General features: G+C 45.3%; 1 protein-coding gene across 7 annotated transcripts in view; it reads left to right on the plus strand.

Moving 5' to 3' along the window:
• Positions 1-18,801, plus strand: part of SIPA1L2 (signal induced proliferation associated 1 like 2) — a 218,573-nt gene that overhangs the window by 104,890 nt on the left and 94,882 nt on the right. For all 7 annotated transcript variants that reach the window (XM_082407559.1, XM_082407558.1, XM_082407564.1 and 4 more), the window contains one exon: positions 5,213-6,924. In XM_082407559.1, the coding sequence (XP_082263685.1) occupies positions 5,448-6,924 (1,477 nt within the window). In that variant the 5' untranslated portion in view covers positions 5,213-5,447. The remainder of the gene's footprint in view (positions 1-5,212; positions 6,925-18,801) is intronic.

Here is an 18,801-nt window from a genome sequence, read left to right on the forward strand (position 1 = left end):
GTTTCTGCAGGCTGCTCTTTCGAGACGCTTCTCTGAAATGTCATCCTTCTCCTGTCCCTTCCATCAGTTTGGGACCCTTGGACATCAGTCGGCTGCACGGCTCCCTGCCCAGCTTTTGACATTCATGGTGGATTTGAACATAAAAGGTGTATATAAACCTGAGGAGTATGAAGAATAAATCTGGGGACAGGTACAATATTTGCAGGATGCTTCCTAGATTACAGCTTCATTGCATGCACGTACATGCTACTAAGAGCGCAAATCCCGGTCTTCCAGAAACTTCTCAACTGAATGCTTCATGGAAACGGGCAGAACGTTAGAACTTGGGGAAAAACTAAAGATAATGAGAGATACAAAGGGGTCTTATGTTTCAGGTGCCTGTAAGCAGGCATGTTTGCTCCAGATCCCCACTTTTCATCTGTGGCCCTACAGGGCAAACAGGATTGATTTCACTGGTGTAGGGTGTCTCGTGTGTGCGCACGTGCGTGTGTGTGTGCGTGCGTGTGTGTGTGCGCACGTGTGCACTCACGCATGTGTGTGCCTGTCTCTGTCTCTCTGTCTCATCCACAGTCTGACCTCTAGGTTCTGGATTGTTCCAGAGGTCACTCCAGCTCATGCTTTAGATTTTCATTCCCTCCATTGTTTCCTTTCTGCATTTCTCCCTGTTCAGAGCCTGTACCATTCCTTCTTGACATCTACTTTTCCAAGACATTGATTTCAGTTCTTCCCCATGAACCATAATACTTTTTAAATTGGATGATGTTATTATTTCCAATTTATCTTCCTGAAAAAACAAATGCTATAATTGTTTTGAGGTGTTTTATTTTTATCACAGTGTTCAAATATATGAGTATTTTAGTAGTATCTTTAAAAGGAAGGTGCCCTCTATCATTCTGTTGTTAGAGATTTATTCGAGGAGCTACAACAAGCTAGAAAATGTGGCTAGGAGTAAAAGGTGGCAGGAAGGGATTTGCAGGAGTTCTGTTGCAACTGCAGATTGTTTATTAATCAGCTACTGTGTCAAGAATTTTTTGGCTTTGAACACTTTGAATTGTTAGTGGCACACATAAAAGGTGTTAAAAGATATATAATTATGGAATTAGAGCAGGGATCTTGCCCAGAAGGCTCTGGTTTTGATTTGGATGCTGGTGCCAGAACTGTGACTTTCCGTCCATTCATTCATTGACCAGGCGATCTGGGCAACACCGTGCCACAGTAGCTGTGTTCGTCAAGTTTCCTGTCTTTGGTCTTTAACTGAATAGAAGCTGGGTCTCTTAGGACATTTAAAATTAGCCTGGAAAACGCAGAAATCTAAGTCAAACTGAATAAAGCAAAACAGGTGATCAGTTGGCTCAAGCAGCTGGAAAATTCTGGAACTGGTTCCAGAGCCGCATCCTTAGGAGTCCTCATTTCTTTCGCTTGGCCCTGCTTCGTGCTGCTGTTTCCATTCTCAGTCCCATTGGCAAGGTGAGCCCACTGCTGCTTGGGCATTGCCGAGGGTCAGAGCACCCGTGTTGGGGTACCCTTCCTGCCTTGGCTCCTGGGTTCACCCCTGGACCAGTCACTCTGGCCTGAAGATGCAGCACTTGCATTGGTCAAACCTGGGTCACATGTTACGGGTGGAGTTAGCCCCACATAAATAAAATGGTTCTAGAGGTATGGTACCCATTACCGCAAGAAAGAGGAATACATCCGAGACAGGAAAAACCAGTAGCCGTCTGATACAGCTAATGTTCTTATCGCTCGCACGAAATTAAAAAATCATAACTGAAGGAATATTTTCAGAAGATTTCTTTGGCAAAGGGTTTGTGTGCTCTGAGTTTGCTACAGTTTTTGTGTTTTTTGGCAAGCCTAATAGTAAAATTCAACACTAGTTCATCTATTTTTATTTGCTGCTATTATTCATTCATGTTTTAAAGCAATAATCCTTACTTTCTGACAGTCGTCGGTGTCTTCCATTTCTTTTTTTTTTTAAATAAATTTATTTATTTATTTATTTATTTATGGCTGCATTGGGTCTTCGTTGCTGTGCACGGGCTTTTCTCTAGTTGCGGCACATGGGCTTCTCATTGCAGTGGCTTCTCTTGTTGTAGAGCACGGGCTGTAGGCACATGGGCTTCAGTAGTTGTGGCATGTGGGCTCAGTAGCTGTGGCTTGCGGGCTCTAGAGCGCAGACTCTGTAGTTGCGGCGCACAGGCTTAGTTGCTCCCCGGCATGTGGGATCTTCCCGGACCAGGGCTTGAACCTGTGTCCCCTGCATTGGCAGGCGGATTCTTAACCACTGCGCCACCAGGGAAGCCCTTCCATATCTATAATAGATCTATGGAATAAAGACTTTGTAGTTTTAATGCTGTCTGTTGCAAACAATGATACTATTGTAAATGTAAACGGATGTGAAAGCTTGGAAGACCAGTTTTCAGAGATGAGTCCAAGCCCAGTGACCTCTGATAACTTTATGGTTAGTTTTTCCAGAACAAGTTATTCAGTGTCTGTGTTGTGCACGTTAATCCTGGTTTTCAGGTTTCTGTGTTTTACACATTCCTGGCAGGTGGCTTGAACTCAGAGCATCCTTCTGGGGTGTGGGAGTGGGCTGCTGGTAAGGGGAGGTGCTGGTTTGCTGGTGGTGGAGTTGGGGAGGGGGACCAGAGTCTCACCTGTGCCCCAAGCCTTGAGCACCTGCCGGCTTGGACTGCCATGTGCTGTGGGGACATTGGTATTTCAGTGTGTGCCGCGACAGGGAAAAGGAAGGAAAGCAAGGTACAAACTACATTTTTAGATAGCATTTGGTCTCATAAATGGGAGGATGAAGGGGTTTCAAAGTCGTGGTTAAGGTAGCTCTTTGCATTTTGTGCATACGTTGGTCATATTTTTAGTTAGGGATTGTTATATTTCTACTCTCTTTGGTGCTAATCACTCTATTTAAATTTTCCATTCTTGGATGGGTTTGAGGAGTTTGTGTTTTGCCAGGAAATCTTAGTTTCTTCTATGTTTCTAAATTTGTTGCTGTAGAGTTGCTTGTGGTATAATTCTTTTACGCTTATATTTATTTCAGTACCTCCTATGTGTGTGGTCATGTCTCCTTTCTCATTTCCAAACTTATGTAATATTATTCTCTCTTTCTTTCTTTCTCTCTTTCTTTCGTTCTTTCTTTCTTCCTTTCTTTCTTTCTTCCTTCCTTCCTTCCTTCCTTCCTTTCTTTCTGTCTGTCTGTCTTTCCCTTTTTCAGATTTGGGAAGGAGTGTATCTATTTTCTTACTCTTCAAAAAAAAAAATCCACTTTTTGGATTTGTCTATTCTTTCTATCCCCTACCCCCTGCCATTCCATTAATTCCAGCTTGTATCTTTATTCATTCCTTCTTTCCTGATTTCTTTTGGTACATTTTGTTGCTCTTTTTCTAATTCCTTGAGGTGGTGAGCACTTAGTTCCTGATTATATTTCTAGAAATGTCACTGTTCAGTGTTTGGAACTGGGTACTTGGCAGGGCATGGTTCTTTCTTCGGTAATAAGGATACAGATTAGTATTAGATAATGAAAATGGGTATCAGATTAATGCCTCTTGACAATTCACATAGCTCTGTACCAACCATTAGAAGCTTTTCTTACCCTTTCAAATTGTGTTGAGTGTTCTGTAAGCAGGAGACTTAATAGAATGTATAGATTATGCAGACGCCTACTACAGTGAATCAAATACCATTTCAACAGAGAGCTATTAGGCAAGAAGTTGTTTTCTTTCGTATCTCGGTCGTCATTTTTTTTCAGTTTCCGGGAAAGGATTTGATGATAATCTAAATTATAGAGGAAATAACTATGATTCAGAATCATCTGTGGTTCTTTTAAATACAATACTTCTAAGTGAAATAGATAAGATGCCATCAGCTCTGGTCTCTCTCTGAGAACTCTGGGCATATCCTGGTCTGCCGAGTGCACGGAAGCACCTGACTGCTCATTCCCTCCCTGTTTTTCACACCCTAAAATATCATGATTTCCTCAGTTATGAAGCTTCCCTGGGAGCAAGCAGCATGTTGTCATGCCCAGACTGATTTTTTTTTCCTCAATGGGGAAGAAAGCAAGCTGCCATCATTAAGAAAATATCTGCTATTCCAGGAGACCACCACATGGTCATCACAAAGTCATTAAGAACCCATTGGAAAGAGTCCTTACACTGTTTAGCTAGTTGGAATTTTAACATTATTCCTAACTGAATTGCGGTTATTTTTTATGCTTTGGTGAAGGCTGAGATAAATCAGCTATATTACATCTTTATTCTCATCGTTATTTTCAGGCGTGGTAGAGTCATTCTTTTTTTTATTCTTGTGCCAACAGTAAGATTCCCAGACAGCCATGAGTTCGGGAAATAGTAATACCTGGAAAATATTTTTGTCTAGTTAAAGATAGAACAAATTGAAAAAATTATTTGTAATTAAAGAGGAGAGTTGGTGAAGTCAAGTTTCTACCAGACACAAAGGTAAATTGTGTTTTAAATCTCTAAGCTTCCCTGCACATTTATCAACTTGCTAGTGGTGTAATGAACTAGAAAGTTGTACTTGTTCAGACACCAGATTCTTGAAGACTCCTTCTCACTGTCAGGGGATCTCTGTGAGTTCTTATTTGCTTGCAAGAGAGCATTCTGAAAACTCATTGTTAGTGCCTGGTATTGACCTTTGTGCTGCTGGACATTTTGAGTTTAACTGGTTCGAAAGAAAGTTTAAGAATACTCAAACAATTCCATGACCATTGTGTTACTCTTATAACTAATTGAAATGTTGCTTGATTACCTGATTTAAGCCAGGTTACATCAATAGATAATGTTGATACCGAGATGAAGGGCATAGCTCCTGGCTTAGAGGAGCTTACAGGTAGCTAGTGGAGGAGACTGATAAGTACAGCAGCAGTTAGAGTATAAGGGAAACTGCTATGATTGGTGTAGGTGCAGATGCCATGGAAACATAGAGGACGCCGTCCTTGCTCCGATGTGGGCTGAGTGTGGGCGGGTACTGCTTGATTGTGTGGTGTAAATTTTAAGCAGCCAGGTAGAGTGAGTAGGCAGAGAGTTCCGGAGAGAAGGAGAGTGTGAACAGCGCTGCGGAACCATGAAACTTCACGACAGGTTACGGGGAATTGGAGAGAAGGGCAGATAAGAAACCACGTGGAGAATGTATTGAACTGGAGCTACAGTGATCGTTAATGGCTATTTTCTGTTTTTTAATTCAGGTAAAGGAACTGGCCAGATGTCTTAAGGGATGCTTTTGAAAAGGACAGAGGTGTTCAAAATTATTACAGCAACCGAGAAGCAAGTTGGTTTTGGAAAAACCATACTCTGAGGATGTTTGCTCCTGGTTACCAAGAAAAAATACAACTATAGAAGAAGCCTTTGGAAATAACAATGTAATTAGATTTACATCAGTCTTTCTGGCGAGACTTGGAGCTTCCTGCGTCATCGGTAGACATGAGTGACCCCAGGCAGTCACAAGAAGAGCAGCACAAGGTTGGCAGAGCCTCTTCGAAGTTCAAGGGTCCTCCCAGAATCATGCAGTCCGATGATTATTTTGCTCGAAAATTTAAAGCCGTCAACGGCAACATGGGACCCACCACTTCCTTAAATGCTTCCACTTCCAGTGAGAACAGCGGTCTGGCTAATGGTACCCCGGCCGTGCCCAAGATGGGTGTCAGAGCAAGGGTGTCTGAGTGGCCTCCTAAAAAGGACTGCCCCAAGGAGCTGACCTGCAAGGCCCTGTGGGAAAGCCGGTCCCAGACCAGCTACGAGAGTGTCACGTCCATCATGCATAACGGGCAAAACAACCAGAGCGACGGCCAGCAAGAGGAGCCGCTCGACCTAGACTTCGTGGAGGCGAAGTATACCATCGGAGACATCTTCGTTCACTCTCCGCAAAGAGGACTGCACCCCATAAGACAGAGGAGCAATAGTGATGTCACCATCAGCGACATCGACGCGGAAGACGTCTTAGACCAAAATGCAGTGAACCCCAACACCGGGGCCGCCCTGCACCGGGAGTACGGGAGCACGTCTTCCATCGACCGGCAGGGCTTGTCGGGGGAGAACTTCTTTGCTATGCTCCGAGGGTACCGGCTAGAGAACTACGGCCACAAGGCGATGGCCCCGTTCGGGTTCTCCGAGTTTTTCCCCTGCGACCCTGCAATCTCCCCCAGCCTTCACGCCGCAGCACAGATTTCTAGAGGCGAATTCGTGCGCATCTCAGGATTAGACTATATGGACAGTGCCCTCCTCCTGGGGAGAGACAGGGACAGGCCTTTCCAACGGAGGCTGAAGGCAGAGTCCATGGAAACGTCCCTCTTCCGCAAGCTGCGGACCGTGAAAAGTGAGCACGAGACGTTCAAGTTCACCTCCGAGCTGGAGGACGGGCGTCTGGAGAGGGGCGTCCGCCCTTGGAACTGCCAGCGCTGTTTTGCACATTACGATGTCCAGAGCATCTTGTTTAATATCAACGAAGCCATGGCCACGAGGGCGAACGTGGGGAAGAGGAAGAACATCACCACCGGGGCTTCGGCGGCATCCCAGACCCCGACGCCAGCGGGCCCGACGGGCAGCTGTGACTCCCCGCTGGGGAGCAAAGAGGACCTCAACTCCAAAGAGAACCTGGACACCGACGACGGTGACGGGAAGAGCAACGACCTGGTCCTCAGCTGTCCCTACTTTCGGAATGAGACAGGCGGGGAGGGCGACAGGAGGATCGCGCTGTCCAGGGCCAACTCGTCCTCCTTCAGTTGCGGGGAAAGTTCCTCCTTCGAGTCCTCACTCAGCTCGCACTGCACCAACGCGGGCGTCTCGGTCCTGGAGGTGCCCAGGGAGAATCAGCCAATCCACAGGGAGAAGGTCAGGCGCTACGTCATCGAGCACATCGACCTGGGGGCCTATTACTACCGCAGGTTCTTCTACGGCAAAGGTAAGGGGCCCCGTGTGATATGTGCGGCTTTGGGTCGGAGCACGTCCGAGGCCGTTGTCCACCGGGTCTGAGCTTGTTCTGTGTCACAGAGCCTCCATTGCTGCCGGACTGATCCCTTCTTTCTTTCTTTTTTATTTTTTTAATTTTTTGGGCCACTCCATGCAGCCTGCAGGATCTTAGTTCCCCAACCAGGGATGGAACCCCGTGCCCCCTGCAGTGGAAGCGAGGAGTCCTAGCCTCTGGGACCGCCAGGGATGTCCCAGATCCCTTCTTTAGAAATCCCCAGTTCCCTGCCTTTGATGATCCCTAGTCCCTGATGGGGAAACGTCTGCTCTTTCCTTCTCTCTGCCAACGCGTGAGCGTCACAAACGTCAGACCCCTTTTAGGAAGTCTTCGCGGATGAACTCCATTGCTCTTTCATTCCTCTGAATAATCTCTTACACTGTGTACACTGGATAGTTCTGGTTCTTTCCCCTCTAGTTTTTTCTGTACTTTTCTCCTACACCTTTGCTTTCTCTTTTTAATTTTATGTCTTCACAGCTCCTTCTGCCTTGTTGTACATCGTGGAAGTGTTAAGTAAACCTTTGTTGAAAGAATGTATGAATGTATAAATTAGTAGGATAGACACATTTAGTCTTCTTGCAGTTTTACACATAGGCTGAAAGGTTCAGATACAAATATTTCCTTGGTATTGTTATTTCAGAAATTCTTCAAGTACGTGTAAAATAAATGATGTTTACTTCTATTTGCATGTTTAGCCTTGAAGGACGCATCCCTCAGAAGTCATGTCGTTGAATCCTCAGCCTTTCAACATGTCGTTAGTTATTCCAGGGACGTGAGAATCCACTCTGTCTCACAGGCCTACAGAGAAACGTGTTCCACGCACACGTCAGTAACACACGCCAAATAGAACACCCGGGGACTGTCGCCCTGCCTTCTTAGTGGGTGTGACTTGCTTCCGTGGCCCCTTCCTTCTAGCACAGCATACTCTTCGGGGCTTAGTTTTCTGTTTGCAGTTTCACCTGCCACCCCCCTCCATTCCCGGGGGTCACCTCTTAGAGCACGAAGGAGGCAGAGGTGGTCCAGTCAGCCTTGGGGGGCCTCTTCTCCTCCTGAGGTGGTCCAGTCAGCCTTGGGGGGGCCTCTTCTCCTCCTGTGCCTTCTGGTGTGGATAAACGCCAGCTGACTGTACGTTGAATTTATTTAGTATTGGTTTCTATCTTCAGAATGCTTGCCTGCCATCTTTGACTCCAGCTGTTTGTTTTTGGGGTTGGTCGGGGTGTAGCTGTAACCTCAGGAGGTCACTCCACCCACTTCAGTCCCTGGAGCCTTCTTCGTGCTTCTTCCCCTTGGACGACAAGCTGGACCAAGTGCAATTATTAAATTAATAATTTCCCCCCAACCCTTTTGCATCAATCCAGATTTAACCAGTCATCCATAAGCATAATATTATGAAATCATATAAATCAATGGAATGAATATAATGTTGATAAGCAACATAGCTAAATAAGCAGGCATTTGAATTGCGACTGGTCATATGGTTTGAGTTGTCTTTCTGGTCTTGTACGGATGACATGACGGGACTGAAATAACTTTGTCAACATCTTGATTCCCTGGCTGTGTCCCCAACACTCCCGTCTCAGCCGTGGCTCCTGGTGGGCGTCAGTGTCACCACGGTGATATTACTGCCTTACAGCCAATGAATGCACAGAATCTTGGGTCTTCTTTTTAATCTGTGCCGGAAATAACTCACGGCCCTCAGGACTGTTCATCCAGGGGCAGAGGATTATAAACCTCTGCTCACACATGCTCTCGAGGTGGAACTTAGTTATTTTTGGAAAGGGAGACCATGGAGAAATAGGCTTCCTGCTTGAGACATTTTTTAATCGATGAAGCCATGGCTGTCAATGCTAGCGATAAAATAATCTATTGGAATTGTTATGCCCTGAAATCCTTAGGCGATGAGTCATTCTGGCTAACTGAGTTGTGTAAGTGGTTTGCGATTCACCCTGTAAAATATCAGAGTGTAAAAACTGTATATGTGTATGTATCTGTATACATGCGTATTTATGCAAATACTTGGTGCCAACATCTCATTTGTTGTACTCCTTTGCATATCTTAGTGTATTAAGTCTACACAGTGTATATGGAAAAAAGAACTGATGTCTTCTGGACCCAGGCGGGGTTGCCACCATCTGATCCATTTAATGTCCTTAAGGTCTGTTCCATGAGATAATTTTAGGTTGCTAGATTCTCTTAATTCTCTTGACGGGTTTTTGTAGTTTTTCTCTTGAACTCTGTCACTTCCTGATAATTGTAAAGAGTTGTCTGTGAGTGGTTTATTTCCTCCACTTTTCCTGATTCGCTGCTGAGGATTTTCCAGGGCTTTAGAAATGACATCATCAAACTTGGTAGATTTGAATGTGCAATAAAACGTAAATAAGAAAAATCTGAGAGTAGATGCCCTGCGGTGAGTTGTAAGTGGGTGTAGACGTGTGGTTTGACAGCTCCGGGGTGCTGGGCTCAGTCTGGGTCTGTGAATGAGGCAGACAGCCAAATTCTAGACTCCTGCGCTAAGCCTGCACAATGAAGGTGCGGGACAGCCGTCCCCGAGGTCCTTTGTCTTGTGCGTGCTGCAGTTCTGTGCTGGGCACGGTGACTGTTGTACGGCTAATGGGACCCGGGGCCAGAACAGAGCGGGAGGAGACAGAATCAGACCCCAGCCCAGCCCTGCCACTCCGCGCTCTCTCCCCACAGCCCTGGACTGTGCCTGCTTCCTCCTATATTTAGCGCTTCCCCTGTGGGCCTGTGTGACTTCAAAATGCAATTGGCTACAATAGCAGCTGCTGCGGCCCTTGCTGGTCTCTCCGTAGAGCCATTAAGGACTAAAGGCGGGGACAGCAGCCCGGATTACCAGCGGCCAGGTGGCCAAGGCCTCCTACGTGTGGGACTGGAGCCCAGCTTTTTCCCAAGGATCACAATTAAAAGCATGTGTCTGCCAGATAAAGTGAAATGATTAAATTAATGATTTCCCCCCATTTTTCACACCAGCTTCAACCGCTGGAGTTGATATCTGCCAACACATCACAAGTTGCAGGAACAGCATTGTGTTTAAAAACAGAGGCCCTGGGCAGACTGGCACAGATAGAGCATTTTTGCAGACTTTTTCTTTCCCTTTTTCTCTTTTCCCTTCACTCAGTTGTTCTCTTTGGAAGCAGGCTTTCAAGGAATCTTTTGATACTTTCCAGAACGCCTTTTCTTTTCCTCCATTCTTCATTGTTCTGTATGAAACTTCATTTTCAAAAGAATGACATGGCTCTCAGTCGCTGGGAAAGGTTTAAAAGACCCAGCTCTCTGAATCTCTCTTTCTCTCTTTCCCTTCTTTCAAGTGACGATGCCCTGTATCAATTGTCATAGGTAAAACTTTTCAGCTTTAATAAGGTGGTTGACTCCTTTTTTTTTTTTTAATTTTTAAATTTTATTTTATTTACATTTTTATACAACAGGTTCTTATTAGTCATCAGTTTTATACACATCAGTGTATCCATGTCAATCCCAATCGCCCAATTCATCACACTGGTTGACTCTTCATTGGGCAGTTGACGTGAAATGGCCGTCCTTATGTCGAGGTGTAGTCCTATGACACATAGTCTTTGAACGGCTCTGAATAACTTTGCAGAAGGATTTATGCAGGGGAGTGGCCTGCCACGGTGCCCTGTGCGCAGCATTGCTTGTCCGGGCAAATCCCTCTGTAGCCTTCAGTGAAACGGCTTTTTGAAAGAGCCGGATTGTAGCAGGCTTAGTGAATGCTCTCGAACGTCCCTTCCTTTCGCTGGCGATGACCCTGGTGCTGTGTGCCAGGCCGCTCTGTCCCTCATGGAACTCGAGTGAAACTGCGGCTCCCTCCTGGGAGCTGGGGCCCCCTAGATGGGGATTCCACCTGTGGTCTTGGTTTGAATTGCCTTTAGCTTCCCTTGCAGCACAGCAGACCTCCTGGGCCTTAGAGCCACTCAGAGCCGCTGGCCAGCAACTGACTGTCCGGAGCGTGACTGGGGCCGGAGCCACGCAGCCAGCGGAGGGATGCTGTGGGTTTCTGTGTGTCTTGCACTTTTTAGGCAATAGTGTCCCTGAGAGTTGCTCAGGAGTTCTAAAGCTGTCCAGTGCCTTGCTTCAGGTCACGCACACAAGAACGGCTCCAGAAGACGAAGTAAGTCACTTTGGGGTAAACGGAGGTCAAACCAGAGAGAAGGATAAAGCTGCGCCCCTTTGATAACGCAGGAGTGAAGTGAAAAGTGGCTGAAATCGTGTCTGAGCCTTTGGGAGCATTATGTATGTTCCTGTGGACGTGGGGGGTGGAGGGAATCCTAAGATGGACAATATTTATCTGTTTTTTTTTTTTTTGGTTTAGAATTTTTAAATGGCGTATAAATACTATATGATCATTATGGGAAAATAAGGAAAGGTAGGGAAGCAAAAGAAAGAGAAAGAAAACCCCTCCAATCCATAAGAAAGAGACAATTCCCATGAATAGTTTCATCGTTATCCTGCTGGGCTTTTCCTGATGCAGATAAATGGATGTAAGTGGAGGCTTCTCTTGCCAGGGCTGTGGGGCTGCTTTGGGTGCTCATGCTTCCTTCATTGGTACTTCTGTCATTGCGTACACAGCTGCATTAGCACTCTCAGAGCCATTAGCAATGATCATCATCTGCCGCGGGCGCGTGGGGAGATGCCAGGTATTTGCCAACCGTGATCTGGGCAGAAGAGTTAATGACTGTATTTGCTTTACTTCAAAGAAAAATCTTTCAACTTGACAGAAACATAGTGATACAGAGACCTATATCTCCTCCACCTGCAACACTGCTCATGTCAAATATATTAATGAACGTTCATTTTAACCACAGATCTTTACTTGAAAAGCAAATTGCTATAAAAAATGTTTAAATTTCATAAACCTTGAAAAATTGTAGAAATTTAAGTCATGGCCTTCCCCTTCTCCACGTGAACGTGGGCTGTGCTTAGTGACTCACCTCCGAAGGATGGACTGTGGGAAGACGGGAGAAGCCTGGCAAACATTGCCCCAGCCAGGTGATCCAGGTTGGCCTCAACAGGGGCAAATCATGTGGATGGTTTGTACCCCTGATGTGATGGGAACGGCATTTCTGTGGTCTTCCTCTCCAAAAACATAACCTCAGTCTGTTTAGGGAAAAACATTAGACACATCCCAACTGAGGCACATTCTACAAAATCCCTGCCCCGTACTCCTCAAAACTGCCACGGTCATCAAAAAAGGGGAAGTCTGAGAAACTGTCACAGCCTAGAGGATCCTAAAGAGACACTATGACAATGTCATGTGGTGTCCTGGATGGGATCCTCAAACAGAAAAAGGACACTAGGTAAAAACTAAACAAATCTGAGTACACTATGGACTTCAGTTAATAATAATATACCAATATTGGTGCATTAATTGAACAAATATACCAAAGTATGTAAGCTGGTAACAGCTAGGAAACTGGGTGAGGGGTATAAGAGAACTCTCTGATATCTTTGCAGCTTTTCTTTAAATCAAAAACAATTTAAAAATCATTTACTTCATTTTTTTTAAATGTAAGTTATAAATTCTCATGATATATTTAAAATGAGAATCTTTAAAATAAGAAGAAAGAAAAAATTTGATACAGTTCTTAAAAGTAGCAAACCTCCAGGGCCCTTTCTGTACACACTTGCCATGAGTATCATTCTCAAACTTACCTTGAGGGGCAGGGAAATTGTTAAGCTTTAGAATTTACTCTTTTTTTTTTAATAAGCTAGATTTAGTGTTTTTTGTTTTTTTTTTTGGTTGCGTTGGGTCTTTGTTGCTGCTCTCGGGCTTTCTCTAGTTGCGGTGAGCGGGGGCCACACTTCGTTGTGGTGTGCGGGCTTCTCAATGCAGTGGCTTCTCATGTTGCAGAGCGTGGGCTCTAGGCATGCGGGCTTCAGTAGTTGTGGTATATGGGCTCAGTAGTTGTGGCTCGTGGGCCCTAGAGCGCAGGCTCAGTAGTTGTGGCGCGTGGGCTTAGTTGCTCCGCGGCATGTGGGAATCTTCCCAGACAAGGGCTCGAACCCATGTCCCCTGCATTGGCAGGCGGATTCTTAACCACTGTGCCACCAGGGAAGCCCTAGAATTTACTCTTTCTGCTATCTGTATTGGAATGCACAAAGACATTCTCTTTGAATTTCCCCTGAAATCTGCAGGTTAAGGTGAGGTGGCTGTGAGGGGCTGTTTGGGATGTCCTTGGCACTCTGGTTCCCAAATCTTCACTGCATTCTCTGAAGGAGGCCTTTGTGCCCAGCTCATTTTTTCTTGGGATTTTCTGTGACAAGTACAACAGAAGAAGTACGTATCTAGTAGAAATCCTTTGTAAAGAGCTGAATTGGTTTTATGGGGCAGACTCTGTAGCGTGTATGAAAGAGAGTCTTAGTTTGCCCTCTTCTCTCCCCACTGCCTGGTGCTTAGGGGCCCTAGTGTTTATAGTTCCGTCATGTGCCCATGAATAAGACAGAGAACTTCTTTGATTTCCCCTTCCCATTGTAGCTTTACAAGACTTCTTAGGTGTGGGCAGATTGGAATTCTTTTTGAAAAGGTTGGAATTTTCCAGAAAAGAGTGTTTAGCTGCTTCTGAGCAGACCGGGTGTCCACCAGAAGCCATATCCATACCACAATGTAGGGTGTAAGACTGGCCTTTCCAAGGTCCATTTCTGCCCCCATTACTGAGTCCAAGGTCAGACAACTCACCACATGACAAGCCAATAAATCAAGAAACAACTTGTTGGGGCAAGGAATAGCCACTTTATTTGGAAAGCCAGCAGACTGAGAAGAAGGGGGACTAGTGTCCCAAAGAACCATCTTAACTTGAGTTAGAATTGAGGCTTCTTTTATACCGGAAGGGGAAGGGGTGTGGCTGGTTGTTGCAGACTTCTTGGTCTCGGAATCCTTTGTTCTTGCAGCTATCCACATAGGTCAGGTCACCATGTTCCCGTAAATCTCCAGCAAGACAAATATTATTCTCTGTTCTGCAACTTTTTATCTCTATGAGTAGAAAAGTGTTAGACCCTTAAAGGTCAGAGCCTTGAGAATGGGCTCTCCTGTATATTTCAGGCTACGGGCAACATTCTTAACTTGTAGCAAAAGCAATAAAATACAAAGGCTGAAGTCAAAGAAACAGATCTAATATGGAGGCAGATTTGTTCTTCCCTATTACACCAGTAGCAAAATGCAAGGAAGTTTTCCCAATTAACTGCCACATAGGTCAAACTATACAGAAATGTTAGAGTATTAACACAAAGGTGAAAGTAAAAGAAACATCCAGGGCTTCCCTGGTGGCGCAGTGGTTGAGAATCTGCCTGCCAATGCAGGGGACACGGTTTCGAGCCCTGGTCTGGGGGGATCCCACATGCCGCGGAGCAACTGGGCCCGTGAGCCACAATTACTGAGCCTGCGCGTCTGGAGCCTGTGCTCCGCAGCAAGAGAGGCTGCGATAATGAGAGGCCCGCGCACCGCGATGAAGAGTGGTCCCCACTTGCCCCAACTGGAGAAAGCCCTCGCACAGAAACGAAGAACCAACACAGCCATAAATAAATAAATAAATAAATAAAATTAAAAAAAAAAAAAGAAACATCCAGTATGGAGTCAGATTTGTTGTTCCCTTATTACACCCCAAGATGCCAGCCCTTAAGCCTTGAAGGCCCTTCCTGTGTCTGGCCCAGCCCTGGCTGCTGGATATGGAGCACCTCCAGGCATTCTCTCCAGGGCCTCTTTTCTGTAAAAATCTTTAAGTTCACTAATTTTTTTAACTACTGTTATCCAGCTCTATGTAAATGTATCCTTTTCTCCAATGGTAATCTTTGTCCGTAATATTTTAACTGAAGCGTATTATTCGTACAGACATCTGCTAAATGAACAAATAAAAACAAAGGACTCTTCTAGAATATGTATAATAACCCTCTTGCCCCTTTTTGCCAATGGGCAGCGGTGTCTGTCCATTCTCATTGTAGTTGGAGACCTGTGACTGGCAGGCAGGACAGCATATCTTGATGTAATGAGCATAGACTGTTCTGAAATCAGACTCTTGGGTTTACATCCCAAGTCAGTTTTGGACCACTTCTTTCTTTGTGCCTCAGTTAATCATCTAAAAATGGGATCATAATAAAAATATAAAAATATCTCCTGTAAAGGGCTTAGAACAGTGCCTGTTCCATAGTATATGTCCTTGTCCTCCCAGGAGTTCTTAGCTAAATGTATGAGATGTCTCTCTAAAAAGAAACTAGTGTCCCCACCACCGGTGCAGCATTTAAAGGGCAGGACTTTATTTTAATGGTTAAAAAGATGAAGAGAGAAAATAGTAGAGAGAACCATATGGCAGGGTGGGCCCCGGGGGAAAGGTGTCTGGTGAAGTCTGCCACTCCATTCCAAACACATTCACTTAAGTTTCACTAATGTGGCAGTTGTGGGCAGGAGGATACTTTTACATATCAAATGAACCCCATTGCTGAGTGACGCATGGCTGCATTTGCTTTGAATTTCATGCCTGGTGGCTTCTTTTTTTTTTGTCCTTCTGGTTTTATACAGTCACTGAAGAAAATTAATAGCGAATTGGACACTATTAAATTCATATGGGGGAACTGAGTACCACCTAACAATAGTACTATTCTGGGATGCAAATTCTTCCTTTAGCGGACACAATCAACTCAGTTCTTAACCTTAGCGCCTGGCCAGTACCTCCACAAACAGAACTCCTGTTGAGGTCCAGGGGGGCTCTTAGCAGGGAGGAATCACCCAGCTGCACACGGGATTCAGCCTGTGGGTTACGGTCACGTAGGTTCCATGTGGCTGAGGGGGCAGAGGGTGGGGGGGGCTGGGAAACATGTATGCTGTGCTGGGAGGTCACAGTTCCCACCCCCTGCAGCATTTTAGGACTGCGTGCTAGTTCATCCTATTCATCCTTTGTCCTCAGATGTGTTCTCAGTCAGTTATTGAGAAGGAACTGATGCTCTCGTATTTCTCTAGGAAGAGGTATTAATACTCTAATATTTCTGTATAGTTTGACCCATGCGGCAGTTCACTGGGAAAACTTCCTTGCATTTTGCTGCTGGTGTAATAAGGAAGAACAAATCTGTCTCCGTATTAGATCTGTTTCTTTGACTTTAGCCTTTGTATTTTATTGCTTTTGCTACAAGTTAAGAATGTTGCCTGTAGCCTGAAATATACAGGAGAGCCCGTTCTCAAGGCTCTGACCTTTAAAGGTATAGCACTTTCCCATTCGTATAGAGATAAAAAGTTGCAGAACAGAGAATAACATTTGTCTTCTTGGAGGTTTACCGGAACATGGTGACCTGACCTACCTGGACAGCGGCAAGAACAAAGGATTCTGACCCCAAGAAGTTTGCAACAACTAACCACGCTCCTCCCTCAGCTTGCCTTTAAAAGTGCTAAGCCCTTCAAGGAGTTTGGGGCTTTTGGGGAGGACCTTGCATGGTCCTGCAATAAACCTTTCTCTGCTCCAAACTCCGACGTTTGGGTTTGTTATGCCTCACTGAGCGTTGAGCACACGAACTTGGCGTTGGGTAACACTGGTGCAGTAAAGCTGGAAGTCAAGGTCTCTGGAAGATAAGGTCTCAGAGCCCCTAGAACTTACTAAAACCCACCTACCTTGCATTTGTTCAGATCCAAAATTTATTTCGCTCTTTGTCCCACTTAAGAAATAAAAGGAAAGCTGGGCAACTCTGCTCAGTAATGATCTGGGCCACTCGGCTTTTATGCAGTGAACCCTTTCTTTGCTCTCGTAGAGTTTTCTTTCTCCTTCCCATTCTTGTAGCCAATGACACTGAAAATTATGCATTATCAAAGGCAAGCCTTTGATAGCTGCCTTACTTCTCCAGATTTGCACTTTTTAAAAAATTCATTCATTCATTCATTCATTCATGTATTTATTTATTTTTGTTTTTGGCTGCGTTGGGTCTCCGTTGCTGCGTGCGGGCTTTTCTCTAGTTGCGGTGAGCAAGGGCCACTCGCTGTGGTGCACGGGCTTCTCATTGTGGTGGCTTCTCTTGTTGCGGAGCACGGGCTCTAGGCGCGCGGGCTTCAGTGGTTGTGGCACGTGGGTGGCTCTAGAGCGCAAGTTCGGTAGTTGTGGTGCACGGGCTTAGTTGCTCTGCAGCATGTGGGATCTTCCCGGGCCAGGGCTCAAACCCGTGTCCCCTGCATTGGCAGGCAGATTCTTAAGCACGGCGCCAACAGGGAAGTCCCCAGACTTGCACTTTTTATTCAAGGTTTTCTTAAAATTGCATCTTCCAAGATACCGTCCTTATGTTCAGGACAGATTTGTTGTCTCATCTTCAAGTTGTGTTCATTTTACTGTGCATGAGTCGATTTTTATAATTTAAATCTTCACGGTAACCTCATCACCCTTGAGTTGCTTTACATGAGAGAGCTCTGAAGCCAGACTGCCAAGGTTTGCATCCTGACTCTGTCACAGGGGCTTGTGACCTTGAGCACATCATTCACTTCTCAGCTTCAGTATTACCATCTGTAAAATGGGGATACCTGCTCATAGGTAGGGAGATGAATGAGTTAATTTACGTGAGGTATGTTTAATAATGTTATTTTCACTGTAATACCTCAGGTTTTTCAAGCTTAGCTAATGCTTTGGTTAAATTTTGGTCAAAGGAGAATTCACATAGCCAAAATGCCTCATTTTCCCCATCAAATTAGGTAATTTGATCCACGAAACATTAGCAGGGAGTTTGAGATTCCTTGAGGTTCTCTAATGACTCTTAATGTTATTATCTGCAAAAGCATGTCCTGTTTTTTTTTTTTTTTCATTTGTCCATTTATGTATTCATCATTCCCTGTTCACGTCTTTATAACTCCTGGAATGGGGGAGGTGAGTTAACAGTTGTTTGGAGGAGAAAATGACAAAAGATACATCATAGGTCGGATCTTAGACAGCAGCCACCTGCAGCCATGGGTTTAACCCAGATAGGCAGTGAGCTGACAATTAAATGATCAACTGGCTATTGAAAGAACAAAGAACCGTTAAAGGAAAGCTTCTGCTGTGAGTACTAACCAATGCAGGGCGATGGGGCATAGTCCGCAGCTGCTGGTGGCTCTTGTGGACTTGCTGATGGCGCCGTGGCCCATATGGTGCTGACACCTCTGAAATCACGTGAGGCAGAGCCACGGGGCTTCTCTTTTACATACTGGCCTCGGGAGGCGTGTAGAATTGTGATCCTCACCTGTTCATTCCATGAGTGACGGACCCAATACCTCTCCCTTCCAAGATACCACAGTACCTGGAAACAGCCTTTGGGCTAAGGTTCAACATACCCCTTTTTTTTTTAAAACTCCTCTGAGTTAGAATTTTTTCTTTTCTTTACTGAGCAGCCAAAGTGCACCACAGAGACACACTGAATCTCATTTCCTACGCTGAAATCTTGTTAACCAATTTTTTTAAAAAAATCTGGCCCTGTTGTATTTGCATGATATGTAGATTTTCATTCAGCTTTTCCAGTCTTTTCACAGCTTCCATTCTGCCAAGGAAGGATTTTATTTGATTCCCCCTTGAAGCAACTTTATGGAAATCCAGGGCTTGGGATAAGGATGGGCTCACGTGGGTGAGGGGCTCAATGTCCTGTGCCCACAGAGGGGAAGGCTCTTGTGATGCAGATGAACAGCCTGAGCTGTCCTGGGGGGGACCAGGTGTCATTTGAGAGGGTCCCCTTGGCTCGCTCCTGGAGACCACAGGGAGCACCTTCCCTGCTCTCATCTCCACCGTGTGCGGAACGTCCCGTATGAAAGCTAGACAGAATGTTACAGTGCGCAGCCGAAGACTGTGGTTTCTT

This window comes from Balaenoptera borealis, assembly GCF_965194805.1.
Source record: "Balaenoptera borealis genome assembly, chromosome: 10".
NCBI lineage: Eukaryota > Metazoa > Chordata > Mammalia > Artiodactyla > Balaenopteridae > Balaenoptera > Balaenoptera borealis.